We start from the raw sequence: 13,929 nt of genomic DNA on the forward strand, positions 1-13,929 counted from the left end.
TCACGGCTAAGGAGTAACCTGCTGCCTTCTGCGAGCTATCCCTCGCTCACTGGGCTTGGAGGCCGGAGGAACAGAGCGCTGCTCACGCCAGGCTCTTAACGGAAGGGGACGCTGGAGCGGCGCAGGCCTGGTCTGTCGCTCCATTTCCTCCCCCCACCGGCTGGCTCGGAGGAGCAGAGACCACCCTCTCCCGCCCCGGGAGACCGAGTGTGCCCCACAGACCTCGGATGGCATCCCAGCCATGTAAAATGGGGAGCTGCGACACACCCCAGCATCCCAACATCTGGCCTCTCCTGAAAGATCAGAAGTTTGGAGATGTGGGCCTGCGTGTCCCTGGCCGTGGCTGCCTCCTCCGGGGAGACCTGTGCTGCCCCTCACCTGCCTTACCTGGCTGGCCCGGCCCCTGCAGGCCACAGACTTCGTCAGCTGTCGCTTAGTAATAAGAACCCAGGGCTTCGTGGCCTGCTTGGGTAAAACCCACCTCCTAGCCCCCCACAGAGGGAGTCTGACTCTCACTGGGCCTTCTCAAGGTGAGGTGCAGTCAGGAACGGGCATCACAGAATGTTCTGCAAGAAGACCCCCAAACATGCACGGAGGAACACTGGTGGTGCCAAGGTCTTCGGCCGCATTTTTGGGTTACTTCCCGAGAGGTTCCCAGAGGGGAGCTGATGCGGAATCAGGGTCTGGGGCCGGCAGGGAGGGCGGCCAGCCGGAGGACAGCTCTGGGGGAGGGCCACTGTCCTGGGATGTGTTGGCAACGTGGTGGCTTCCCCTGCCCCAGGCTCTGGCTGAGCCAGGCCACCCCTGCCTCCTGACGGGGTGTGCACCCCCTTCTCTGCTGGCCCCAGCTCTCCAGCAAGGCAGACTGGGAGCTGGGGGTGGGGGCGGGGGGACACAGGTCTGAGATGCGCCCTCGTTGCTGGTAGACCTGTCTGCACAGGCTCACTTGCCAGGAACCCCTTGAATGGAAGAATCTAGGGTCTAGGCAAAGACCGATCTAGGTTTTGCAGCGTCGACTTTATACAATTCTTTCAAGGAAAAGAATATAAAATTACAAATACCTAAGTAGACACAGGCCACGGCAAGGACCGGTGCAAGGCACGGGTCCTGAGGGTCGGCCTCCTGAGTCTGGCGTGGGCTCAGAGTGGTGCAGGGGTCACCTCTGCTGTGCTTGCTCCCCACTTTCCTGAGAGCCCAGGCTACCTGGGTCTTGTGGCAGGTGAGGGTGCTGAAGGCTGTTGGCACGGGGCAGGTGTCTCTCACCTGGAGTCCCAGGTGCCCTGATGCTTGAACACAGGGAGGGCAGGGGCAGAGGTGTGGCGGAGGTGAGGAACGAGGCTCACCGTGACCGTGGCTTTGTGCCGGCAGGTGGAAAACCTGAAGGAGAAGCTCATTAGCCAGGCCCAGGAAGTGAGCCGCCTTCGATCAGAGCTGGTGAGGCTCAACACTTATGTCTTAAGGTCGGGGTTTCTGGGGGGGGCTGACCTGGCCTTGTGCAGACTGACCCTGCCAGATGGGGTGTGGGACCCCATCTCTCCAGAGCCCTCATGTCCAGCCCAAGTGGGGGCCACATCTACGCCCAGCAGACTGCAATTCGGCCAGGGAGATGCTCCCCGAATACTTGTCACCACTCACTAGGCCCTCAGAGACCGTGTGACCCCAAAGGGAGAGAGGTTAATTCTCGTCTGCTGATGTAAAATAGGAGTGTGAACTCTGTGTATAAATACGACTTTCTTGTTACTTTCACACTCAGGAAAATAGAATGAGAGGGGCGGGTGAAGGCCGTCCCTCCGGCTCCCCTTCTCTCCTCTGTCTTCGCCTTCTGTCCCTCTTGAGCTCCTGCTCTCTTCCCTCCGTTGCCTGCCTTTTGCTTTCTCTCCTCTCTCTCCACCTCTCCTCCTCTCTCCCCTGCCCCTTGTCCCCTCTCCGCCTCCCCACTCTTTGCTTCCCAGGTCTGCCCTGGCCACATGCGCCCCCTGTGCCCTGGCTCTCTGCAGGGGGGCACAGACTTGGAGAAGCACCGCGACCTGCTGGTGGTGGAGAATGAGCGGCTGAGGCAGGAGATGCGGCGCTTCGAGGCCGAGGTGCAAGAGCTGCGGGCCAAGGCGGCGGCCCCCTGCGCGGGCTGTGAGCACAGCCAGGTGAGCGGGCCGGCCGGCCCCAGCTGCTCCCGGAGGGCTGGGTCCCGAACGGCAACCCCGGTTCCTCGTGGTGACCCCTGCCTGCTCGTCTGTCCTTCCCTCTGTCTGCTGCACCCTTGTCCCGCCCCCCCCAACCACCTGCAGGAGAGCGCCCAGCTCCGGGACAAGCTGTCGCAACTACAGCTGGAGGTGGCCGAGAACAAGGGCATGCTGTCCGAGCTGAACCTGGAGGTGCAGCAGAAGACCGACCGGCTGGCCGAGGTCGAGCTGAGGCTCAAGGACTGCCTGGCCGAGAAGGCGCAGGAGGAGGAGCGGCTGAGCCGGCGCCTGCGGGACAGCCACGAGACCATCGCCAGCCTGCGGGCCCAGTCGCCGCCCATCAAGGTGAGCCTCCGGCGGTGGCCACGAGCGGGACCCTTGCCCTCTTGGCCCCTGGCGCCCAGGGCGGGGCCGCACCGAGCAGGGGGCTTGTCTTGGTGAATGAGTGAGGGCAAGTGGTTGGAGGAATCGTCCCAGGTCGGGGCTCAGTCTTGCCCCTCCTCCCCCTTCTTGCCGTCCAGGGCCAGTCACGTAGTAGGCGGGCATCCGGCGCCCGAGGCTTGAGGTGCCCGCGCCTGCCGGCCATGGGTGTGGGGCATCGCGAGATTCTGCCCTCGTCTTGGCCCTTCTTGTCGGTTCTGTGCCCCGGCTGGGGCCGCAGCCAGGCTCTTGGGCTTACTGAAATGACAGGATTCCCGGAGGCCCTGCAGCGCCCGGGAAAGCCAGGACCTTGAAGCTCCTCTGGTTTTCTTCTGGGCGCTCTGGGTGGGATGTCCCTGAGGGTCCCCTCCTGCGGCCAGCTGCGTCCCCAGGGTCGGGCCGAGGCACCCTCGCACCTCCACGGGCCTGTCCCGCCCGCCCCCCCGCAGTACGTCATCAGGACCGTGGAGGTGGAGTCGTCCAAGGCCAAGCAGGCCCTCAGCGAGTCCCAGGCCCGGAACCAGCACCTGCAGGAGCAGGTGGCCATGCAGAGGCAGGTGCTGAAGGAGATGGAACAGCAGCTGCACAGCTCACACCAGTTGACGGCGCAGCTCCGGGCGCAGGTGCGCAGGCCGCCGGGGGTCGGGGGCGCCGGCGGGGGGCACCGGGGGGGAGCCCGCAGAGGCAGCGTCAGTACAGGGCAGCGGGTCAGCACGCGGCGGGCCCACGGACCTGGGTTCCAGGCCCTTCTCTCCCTGCTGCCTGTGAGACCCGGGCCAGGCTTTGTCTACGTCTCTGTTTCCTCCTCTGTAAACGGGTGTGCTTGCAGAACGCACCTCCCGCGCGCCCGGGGACATGATCCCGAGTCTCCTCACACAGGGCCCAGCACACACGTTCTCGGGAAGGGGCCCCGGTCACTACTGCAACAAGTGCTTTCCCCTGCTCTCCTGGGGCCTGTGGCTTGTGCACCAGTCATGGGCCAGGATGGAGGAAGGAGCTGCACGGAGCTCACAGACCTTTCCGGGAGCGAGATGGCCATCTGCCCCCTCCCGTGTGTGTGTTTGTGCCGACGTGTGGGGGGCGCCGTTCGCTCACGTGCGCGTGTGGGGTAAGGCGCGGGCCTTCCTTCTGGCACCCACCCCCCTGCCTCCCGAGCCCCACGCTGAGCCTCTGGCCTGGGCCGTCAGATCGCCATGTACGAGTCAGAGCTGGAGCGGGCGCACGGGCAGATGCTGGAGGAGATGCAGTCCCTGGAGGAAGACAAGAACCGGGCCATCGAGGAGGCCTTTGCCAGAGCCCAGGTAGAGATGAAGGCTGTGCACGAGAACCTGGCAGGTGAGCCGGCTGCCTGGGCCCCGCCCTCTCCCCTGCTGCAGCCCCTCCCCCTGTCCCCCTCACACCTCTCATGCGCCCCAAGGGGTCCGGACCAATCTGCTGACGCTGCAGCCGGCGCTGCGGACCCTCACCAACGACTACAATGGGCTCAAGCGGCAGGTGCGCGGCTTCCCCCTGCTCCTGCAGGAGGCCCTCAAGAGCGTCAAGGCCGAGGTGAGTGCGGCGCGCGGCCGAGCGGACCGGGGAGGCTCGGAGAGGCCCGGAGAGGCCCTGGAGCCCAGGGCTCCATTCCAAAATGCAGCCAAGCCGCCAGGCAACAGCTCTCCTCCCCCCACTCACGCAGACTGAAAAACAGACTGGTCAGGGGCAGGTATTTCAGTATTCCTCTTATGACTATTTTTTATTTTATTTTTTTAGAGTTGGGGGGAGGAGGGGCAGAGAGAGAATCTAAGCAGGCTCCATGGCCAGCGCAGAGCCCAACACCGGGCTCGATCTCACGACCCTGAGATCATGACCTGAGCCAAAATCAAGTCAGGCGCTTAACCGACTGAGCCACCGAGGCGCCCTTATTATGACTCTTTAAACCAAGCATGCAACATATATCCTTGTATTTTAAACATGCTACATATATTCTTACATCGGTTTTAATTTTCTTAAGCTGTGCTTATACAGCATGAGAATAACCAGCCTCTCTGAAGTGCCTCCTACATGCGAAGCCTTTTATAGCTGTCAGCTCCTTGAATCGGTAGCGCGGCCCTGCAGGGTGGAGAGACTGATGTATTTCCAGAATAGAAAATCGTTCTTTTTCTGTAGAAAAATTATGTCAACAACACATGGACATAGTAGAAAGTTCAAGCCGTGCACAAGGGCATCAGATGAAAAGGAAGGGGACCTTCTCTGCCTCCCTGGCCCGCGATCCCCAGAGGTAGTGTCTGTCAGGATCGCCGCCCCCCCACCGGGCGTTCTGAGCTCCTGAAGCCTGTGGGTGTATTTGGGTGCAGAAACACACCCTTCTACCCAACAGAGGGGAACATCTGCACCTGTGGTCTGCATTTTGCTGCTTTCCCCTATGAAGTGTGACTTGGAGATCATTACCGCCCAGGTGCTACCAATCCACAGACCAAATGGTGTCATTCCCATTTTACAGATGAGAAAAATGAGATGTGATGACTGAACTAGTTGCCTTGGGTCTCCCAGCTGCTCAGGGGTAGAGCTGGAATTTGGTTCCGGCTGAATCATATTATAGTCAGGTGCTAGTCCTGGGGAGTGAGGGCGGAGTCCTGGCTGTTTGCGTCGTTAGCGCAACCTTGAGCCACTGGCTTAGTCTCTCTGAGGCTCAGTTTATTCCTCTGTGAAATGGGCCTGGCGGCCGTACGTCCCCACGGGGGCTGTTGGAAGGAGCTGACATGTGACAGCACGCATCAAGGACTCAGCCCAGGGCAGGAGCGGGGGTGCAGGCAGCGTGGTAAGCCGGGTTGGCGGAGCCAGCCCCCGACAGCGCTGTGCGCCCCCCTGCCAGATCGGCCAGGCCATCGAGGAGGTCAACAGCCACAACCAGGAGCTCCTGCGCAAGTACCGCCGGGAGCTGCAGCTGCGTAAGAAGTGCCACAATGAGCTCGTGCGGCTGAAAGGTAAGGGCTGCGGGGAGGCTGCGGGCGCCCCGGCACGGGGCCCCCAACCTGGCTCCGAGCTGATGCTGCCCTTCCCCCCAGCCCAGGGCCACGCCTTGGAGCCTGCACCCTGTCGCCGAGGGGCTACTGTAGCTCCCACTCTCGGTAGATAGGGAACCCCGGGCCCACAGAAGTCAGGGGACTGGCTGCAACGCGCATGGCTACCAGATGGTCCACCCTGGATGTGCACTTTGTTCGGTCCTACTCTGAGGCCCTCACCCCGGTGCCCGCGGCAGGCCACCCCCAGGCCCCGGGAGGGCCCAGCGGGGGTAGGGAAGCCCTGGGTGGTGGGGGGCCGGAAGACTGCTTGTTCTGACCAAGGGCCTGCTGACGGCACGGAGGGCAAGGGAGGGCTGCTCTTGCCGGTGCTGTTCCAGACGTTGAGACACGGCCGTGGGCCCGCAGAGGCTCTTGCTGCCCTCACAGTGCTCACTGCAGCTGGGGGAGCAGACGGTGATCTGTAACCACCCGGAGAACCCCGACACTGCCCCTGTTACCGGGACGGGGGAGGGGCTCTAAGAGCCCCTCGGCGTCTGACAGTGGGGGGTGTTGCAGGGCTTCCTGGAGGAGGTGAAGCCGCAGCTGAGGCCTGGATAGTGAGTTGCAGTGTGCAGTGAAGGGGAAGGTAGGGGCATGCTGGCTGTCGCGGGGAGTTTGTTCTTCATTCTAGGAGCACTGAGATCCCGCGGAAGGGCTTGAAGCAAGGCGATGGCAGAGTCTGCGCCCCCAGGCTCCCCAGAGCTGCCTTGTTGCCCATCCCCATTCCATGTGCTGCTCGTCCACCTGCTGTCTGGTTCTCTTTGCCAACTGATTCCCAAGCCCTGTCCGGGCGTCCACGAAGCCCTTTGAGCATGACAGAACAAGTCTCTTGGCTTACTGGGGCCCACGCCCCTCACTCTATAGAGGAAACTGAAGTCCAGAGATACAGAGTGTCCATTTGGTATCCCACCCGGAGTGGAGGCAGTGCCTGAGCCCCACAATTGACCCTTCCTCCCTTCCCCAACGTGAAGCTCCCAATCTCAGCCGGTTTGCCCAGGAAGAAAGTGTACTGATACATGAATTCATGATAGTGTGAGTGACTGATAACAGCGTTGTGGGTGGCCTTGCTCAGAAGGCTAGGGCTTCCTGAGCCACCAGGCTGCCCAGGACACCAAAGGACGCCAGTGGGGAGGCAGTCATCTTGACCCAGCCTGTATGTACCCTTCTATCCTCCCCACACAATCCAGGGAACATCAGGGTGATTGCTCGTGTCCGGCCAGTCACCAAAGAGGACGGGGAAGGACCCGATGCGACCAATGCTGTGACCTTCGATGCCGACGACGACTCCATCATCCACCTGCTGCACAAAGGAAAGCCTGTATCCTTTGAGCTGGACAAGGTCTTCTCCCCGCGGGCCTCACAGCAGGACGTGAGTGGGGATATGGACAGAGCAGTGTAAGGGGGGGGGGGTTCACACAGGGAGAGATGATGGGGCATGGACAGAAAGAAATTTTAAGAGTGGGAGAGACAGGATGGAGAAGCTTGGGGTGCTGGAATGCCTCGCTTCTTCCACTGGAGGAGAGGAGAGTGGGAAGCTAAGACAGGCTGAGAAGCCTCTGCAGGGCGGAGATTCAAGGACAGCCTATGGCACCTACGCTGTTCCTCCCACCCTTACAGCCCCACCCACTATTGGGGCCCCTCCCACCCACTATTGGGGCCCCTCCCACCCACTATTGGGGCCCCTCCCACCCACGTGCCCATGCCCACCCACAGGGCCCACCCACACTTATAGACCCACCATTGGGGCCCCTCCCATCCCTACCGACCCGCCCACTATTGGGGCCCCTCCCACCCACGAGCCCATGCCCACCCATAGGGCCCCTCCCACCCTTATAGACCCTCCCACTACTGGGCCCCTCCCATCCTTACAGACCCGCCCACTATTGGGGCCCCTCCCACCCACGTGCCCATGCCCTCCCACAGGGCCCCTCCCACCCACGGAGCCCCTCCTACACACACAGCCCCGCCCGCCCACCTGACCCTGGGGGGCGTTGCTTCCCCTGCCGGGAGCACAGGACTCAGTCCGCGGGTCTTCCTAGGATTCCCCCGCTGACCTGCAGAGCCCTCAGCCCGTCAGAGCCCCGTGGTCTCAGCCGCGTTCTTCTCTCCTCTCTGCCAGGGCTGACCGGCCAGGCCTGTCCCGCCTGTCCCGCCTGTCCCTGTGCTTGGCCTCACCTTGGCCCCGTCCTCTGTCTGCTAGCAGGCAGACAGGCTGCAGGAGGCGCCAGACACATGCTGGCCTCCGCCTTCATTTTGCCGAGCTCTCCTTTAGCGTGGGAGAAGCTAGAGGTGGGGTCCCTGAGCTCCAGGGCCGGACAGCCCTTCCTCAGGCGCTGGCGGGCAGGAGACACTGCCCTGTCGTCCCTTCAGGCTTGGCACCCTGATTGCCCACTGAGGTCTGTTGTAAGTGACCCATTAGGCACAAATTCTTCCACGGTGAGCGGCTTGCCAGTAACAGTACCTGCTGTGTTACTGCTGAAGGAGAGCGCGCTCGGGGGAGGTGGCAGGACCTAGAGCTGGTGGGGGGCCCACGGGGGGCTCGCCATCTCCATCCCACGTCCCCTTCACAGGTGTTCCAGGAGGTGCAAGCCCTGATCACCTCCTGCATCGACGGCTTCAACGTCTGTATCTTCGCCTACGGCCAGACGGGTGCCGGCAAGACGTACACGATGGAGGTGGGTACCCGCTGCAGGGGGCAGGGGTTCCACCGGTGAGGAGCACCCCCTTGCTGCCCTCGTGGCTTCGGGGTTCCGGCGGTACGGGAGCAGAGCTGGGAGTCGTCTGTGATAGCCCGGAGGCACCAGGCCTGAAGAGGGGCGCCTTGCCCAGGAGGACCTGAGACGGTCCCGGCGGGCATGGGGCGGGGCACATGCACTGCCAACAAACTCCAGCATCACAGGGATCCCCGCCCGAGGTCCGAGTCCAGGCCAGACCACCTGTATGTCTCTCGGGATGGGCTTTCATTTTCCCTCCACGCATTTATTGGGCTCCTGCTGTATAGCTGCCCGGTGCTGGGCCCTGGGGTGTTAGGATGAATGAGGGCAGTCTCTGCTGCCAGGGCCAGGGCAGGGCCTCATCTCCCGGCCTGTGGCCAAGCCCCCTCGGTGCGGAGTGGCGGGAGAGGGAGCATTGAGAGGAGGAAGAATCTCAACTGTAGATAAAAATGGAAGGTGGTCCCTGGGGGTGTCTCTGGTTTGTTAGCATTTCCCCAGCTCTTGAGGGGGTGCTGTGGGGTTCTCTGCGAGGGGGTGAGGACAGGTGTCCCATTGTCTGGACAGGGCACCTATTGGGGAGACTGCCATGGTGGCTCTTTCTTCCCAGTCTGGACCCTGCTGTTGCCCTAGTTCTGGGATTGATGAGACTGGTTAGTGGGGGGCAGGCCAAGCAAGATGGTGGGGGGGAGGGGAGGGGGGAGGGGTGGACTCCTAACTCTCTCGGGTGCTCACAGTTGGGGTGACCTCCAGGAGCATCTCTCCTCCAACATTACCTGCCGAGGCCCACGTACACGGGGCGCTGTTCTGGGGGCCGGGCACAGCTGTGACCACGGAGTGTCTGCCCCCCCGAGCCGCCCGCCAGTGGGGAGACAGCAGTGCCCACAACAAATCAGGCGGTGTCCTGTCAGGTGCCAGGGAGGAAACTTAAAGCCGAGTATGAGGAATCAGCCGTGAGGGAGGGATCAGGCCTTTGGAGGGAAGATGAAGCCACCTGCCCGAGGAAGTGACATTGGAGCCAACCATGGGGGCCTGTGGGGAAGAGCATCCCAGGCACGGGAATCAGCAGGGCTGAGGCCACAAGGCCAGAGGCAAGGAGGCTGAGCCACAGAAGTGGAAGGGGGTGAGGGGCGATACATAAGGGGAGGTGACAGCTCAGGTGAGTACTCCAGGTTTCTTTCTAGAAGGACTGGCCAGCCCATCTGGCGCCACCGCACTGTGGCTCTGCCTGTGCCCCCCTTCCACCACCCGCAGAGCCCAGCTCGTGGCCTCCCTGACACGGGCCACCCTCTGGGCGGCGGCAGGCAGGTCGTAGGTTCCCAGTGCCCCCTCCCAGGGGGCCCCCAGGAGCAAGTATGTGCCTGGCGCTCAGCAGCACATAACCCAGGGCTCTGCTCTGAGTCTCAGGCTAGTCCTGGTAAGGCAGTGCCATGGAAAGGTGGGGGAAACTGAGGCCCAAGAGAGTGACGTTGCTTGCGGCTAGGAGAGGATGTTTGGGGGCAGACCAGGAGGCAGGTGGAAGCTTTGGGCGGGGTGGCTGGCCTGAGTGGTCGTCAGAGGGGGAGGGGGCCACAGACCCCACACAAGCATCAGCACGGCCCACCCCTTGCGGATCAGAGAGGCATGGCTCACTGGGGCTTTGCTTCTGCCCCCAGGGGACCCCCGAGAACCCCGGCATCAACCAGCGGGCCCTACAGCTGCTCTTCTCCGAGGTGCAGGAGAAGGCGTCGGCCTGGGAGTACACCATTACGGTCAGCGCGGCCGAGATCTACAACGAGGCCCTCAGGTGGGAGGGCCGTGTGCGGCCATGCGGGAGCAAGTCGGGGCCGTGTCCTGCTTCAGCCCGGCGCTGGGTGGTCCCAGGCCCCTGCCCCACCCCCCCGGGCTCGCTCCACCCCGATCAGACCCAGGTGCTCCTTTTCCCTCCAAGTCTACCCATTCTCCCTGCAGGCTACACCGGGTGCTGAGAAACAAGAGTGGGGATTTGGGGGGCCCTGCCCTCAAGAGCTCAGTGCCCCGTGGGGGCAGGAGTAATGCCACCACGGGACCTTTGGGGAACAGTCTGCCCCTCAGCGGACTGAGTGCAGGGCAGGAGCTAGAGAGGAGAGAGGCTTAGCCCAGTGGTTAAGGCAGGCTTCCTGAAGGTGTGATGGGGTGGGAGAACATTCTAGGTGGAGGGGGTGGGTGGGGTGCAGTGCAAGCAGAGGCAGAAGTGGGAGGAGGGAGTGACCGTGCACCCTGTTCCTGCAGGGACCTGCTGGGGCAGGAGCCCCAGGAGAAGCTGGAGATCCGGCTCTGCCCGGACGGCAGCGGGCAGCTGTACGTGCCGGGGCTGACCGAGTTCCAGGTGCAGAGCGTGGACGACATCAACAAGGTGCAAGGCTGGGGGTTGGGGGGGGGGGGCGGCGGGGACGCGCTGGGGAGACCCTGCCCATAAGCCGAGCTGGAGCAGGACGCGTGGGTTTCCGATGCAGCCTCTGCCAGGTCCCCAGGCCTGGGGGACACCCCCTCCCAGGGGTCCTAGGGATGGGGTGATTCCAGAGGCCTCCCTGCTCCCCACCAGGTGTTTGAGTTCGGCCACACTAACCGCACGACGGAGTTCACCAACCTGAACGAGCACAGCTCCCGCTCGCACGCCCTGCTCATCGTGACAGTGCGCGGAGTGGACTGCAGCACTGGCCTCCGCACCACGGGTGAGCGAGGCTGGGGGCGCCCGGCCGGAGGAGCCCTGGCTCCCGCCCCCACCCGGCGGCGGCCTTGACCTGCCTGGCGCCCTCCCCGCAGGGAAGCTGAACCTGGTGGACCTGGCGGGCTCGGAGCGCGTGGGCAAGTCGGGGGCCGAGGGCAGCCGCCTGCGGGAGGCCCAGCACATCAACAGGTCGCTGTCAGCCCTGGGGGATGTCATTGCTGCCCTGCGCTCCCGCCAGGGCCACGTGCCCTTCCGCAACTCCAAGCTCACCTACCTGCTGCAGGACTCGCTCAGCGGGGACAGCAAGACGCTCATGGTGGTGCAGGTGAGGCCCTCCACTGGGCCAGGCGCGCTGGCCGGCAGGGGGCGGGGCGTGGCCGGCACCACGACCGGGGCCCCCCTTCGCCTGTGGTTCACGTACCCCGGGCGGTGCGGGGAAGGGACCCTGGTCCTCAGTTGCTCCAAAGTCCATGCGCACGCTGCCCCCTCCAGTTCTGAGGGGGAGGCCCGCTGGCCTGGATGGGGGAGTGAGCTCTCGTGTCCCCTAGGTGTCCCCCGTGGAGAAGAACACCAGCGAGACGCTATACTCCCTGAAGTTTGCTGAGAGGGTGCGCTCTGTGGAGCTGGGCCCTGGGTCCCGCAGGGCAGAGCTCGGGTCCTGGTCCAGCCAGGAGCATCTGGAGGTATGGTGACCGCCACAGCTGCATCTTGGGCTGGCACGTCCAGGTCATGGGCAGGAGGGAGGGTCTGGGGTGGGGAACGGCCGAAGGGAAGAGGCCAGGGGCCAGCGGGGGAGGAGCCAGAACTTGAACCCAGGAGCCTCTCTTTATTTTAATGACTATTTGAGAGAGCACGAGCACGGGGCTGGGAAGCGGGAGAAGGAGACTCTCCGCTGAGCAGGGAGCCTGATGCGGGGCTCGGTCCCAGGACCCTGGGATCATGACCTGAGCTGAAGGCAGATGCTTAACCGACTGAGCCACCCAGGAATCCTGGCCAGGAGCCTCTTTAGTCTCAATACTTCTTGGCCTCAGAAATACCGTGGCCGTCCTCAGCTGGCTGGAGGGGAGGCGGCCGGGGCGGGGGGGGGCTGCAGGCTGGCACAAAGGTGCTCAGGAGTAACTCATTTCCTCCTTTACATACAGTATCTCAGGTAATTCTTGCAGTAACTGAGGCGGGGCTATCCTCATCATGCCCATTTTGCAGATGAGCAGTTTCAGGAGGCTGGAGAGGGGAACGGGGGGAGGGGAGCACGGTGGAGGTGGGGAGCCAGGGCAGCATCGCCCCCGCCCACCTGCTTGCTCCCTGCCCACAGTGGGAGCCAGCTTGCCAGACCCCACAGCCCTCAGCACGAGCACACTCAGCCCCCGGCTCTGGGACCACCAGCCGCCCAGGCTCAATCCGGAGGAAGCTGCAGCCCTTGGGTGAGCCTTTGGGGAGTGGGCCAGTGTGTGTGTGTGGGGGGGGGGGTGAGCCTCCCCCCACGGGTGGATAGCCACTGGACTGCCCTTGCCTGAATGAACTTTTTGTTTTCCTTTTTAAGTTTGTAAAACTCATGCAGACCCTGTTTTACAACCTTCTCTGGCCCTGGGAAGTAGTTAGGGCAGGCAGCGCTAGGCCCATTTTACAGATGGGAAAACCAAAGGCCCCTTGGAGAGGGAGTAGTGTGAGGAGGAACCCAGCCCTTGGGGCTCCTAACTTGAGGCCCAGGATGCAATTCTCTGAGGCTGGGCTCAAGCCACACATCTCCCAAAGCGGGCCAGGCACCCCTGCCCTGGCCCTTGGTTTCTGGGGAGGGTGGGGCACAGGGCCCACCCATGTCCCAGGTGAGGAGTGAGCCCAGCCCCCTGTGTGGTCCCACTCACAGAGGGGCCTGGCCAGGGCTGGATCCGAGGAGGCAGGGGCCTTAGGGTCCCGGGGAGTCCTGGCCCCAGGAAAGCCCACCAGTGAGACACCTGTCGCTTTGATTTCAGCCTGACGGCTGGGGCTGCAGTCTCCAGGTGAGTGTGGGGCCAGCCCCCCCGCCTGGCCCCCTTGGGTTGCAGGGCTGTGTGGGGAGAGGGCTGCTCAGGGCGGGGCCTGTCCTACTGCCCCTGCTGTCTATGTGCTTCTGCCTGGCTCCCTCCCGTCTGCATACGCCGAGGCTCACGAAGCCTCTCTCCCCCTCCTGCAGGGAAGTCCAGGCCGGTGCCTGTGTGACAGACGTGGCCCCCCTGCCAGCCCGGGGACGGGGGCCTGAGGCCTTGCCGGGCTGCTCCTGCTGTAGCAACAGGAGCCCAGGAGCTGCAGGCCAGAGCGGAGGCAGCCCTTCTGCCTCGTATCTGCTCAGAGATGAGAAAACCTGGTCAGAAGGAAATGGTGTCTCCTGGCAGTGGCTGTGGGTGCAAAAGGCATGGGCTGGAAGGGCAGGGATGGCCCACTCCGCCTGGCAGGCCAGGCCTCTCCCAGCCTCTCCCCAGGCCTGGCCCTGTCTCTAATGGGTGGGCTGAGGAGCCCCCCCGGAAGGCACAGGGACCATGGGATCTGGGCAGTTGGTGGGCATCCTGGAGCAGCCCTGGCCCCACTCCCCTCCAAGGCAGGCCCCCGTGCTCGGTTTGTATATAGTATTCCTAGGTGTACATAGGAGGCCGGGCTATATTTATGGCTGGCGGGAGGCCAGTGGGCAGGGATTCTGCTGTTCCCCTCGTCAGCCTGCCACCAGGCTCTCTCCTTGCTCACTGGCCTCTTGCCATTTTCCCCCTCTGAAATCCTATTTAAGAACTTTTGGAAGCTTAGCCATTTTTACTTATTAAAATAAAAACCTTTTTACACAAGTACAGTCTGCAAGAGTTGGTCTCCTGAGCCCCTGGTCAGACTGACCCACCCAGCAACACGCTATGCTATAGCTG

The 13,929-nt window shown here is 63.2% G+C and overlaps 1 protein-coding gene across 11 annotated transcripts in view; it reads left to right on the forward strand.

The window, feature by feature from the left end:
* KIFC3 (kinesin family member C3) overlaps positions 1–13,929 on the forward strand; it is a 69,052-nt gene that overhangs the window by 39,398 nt on the left and 15,725 nt on the right. For 7 of the 11 annotated variants that reach the window (XR_008507304.2, XR_008507303.2, XR_008507307.2 and 4 more), the window contains 17 exons: positions 1,369–1,434; positions 1,953–2,141; positions 2,286–2,525; positions 3,050–3,223; positions 3,788–3,935; positions 4,018–4,148; positions 5,455–5,566; positions 6,832–7,013; positions 8,215–8,319; positions 10,011–10,141; positions 10,606–10,729; positions 10,919–11,048; positions 11,140–11,369; positions 11,593–11,727; positions 12,357–12,465; positions 12,909–13,041; positions 13,215–13,854. Coding sequence is in view for 1 of the 11 variants with exons in the window: in XM_045891039.3 (XP_045746995.1) it covers positions 1,369–1,434; positions 1,953–2,141; positions 2,286–2,525; positions 3,050–3,223; positions 3,788–3,935; positions 4,018–4,148; positions 5,455–5,566; positions 6,832–7,013; positions 8,215–8,319; positions 10,011–10,141; positions 10,606–10,729; positions 10,919–11,048; positions 11,140–11,369; positions 11,593–11,727; positions 12,357–12,465; positions 13,015–13,019 (2,211 nt within the window). In the remaining 10 variants the exon portion in view is untranslated. Of the gene's footprint in view, positions 1–1,368; positions 1,435–1,952; positions 2,142–2,285; positions 2,526–3,049; positions 3,224–3,787; positions 3,936–4,017; positions 4,149–5,454; positions 5,567–6,831; positions 7,014–8,214; positions 8,320–10,010; positions 10,142–10,605; positions 10,730–10,918; positions 11,049–11,139; positions 11,370–11,592; positions 11,728–12,356; positions 12,466–12,908; positions 13,042–13,214; positions 13,855–13,929 lie in introns of those variants that run through there. The other 4 variants (XR_008507305.2, XR_008507308.2, XM_045891039.3 and 1 more) reach the window with 3 other exon arrangements.

This window comes from Mirounga angustirostris, unplaced genomic scaffold (assembly GCF_029215605.1).
Source record: "Mirounga angustirostris isolate CCGP_5_RB_7025 unplaced genomic scaffold, mMirAng1.0.hap1 SCAF_16, whole genome shotgun sequence".
Lineage (NCBI taxonomy): Eukaryota > Metazoa > Chordata > Mammalia > Carnivora > Phocidae > Mirounga > Mirounga angustirostris.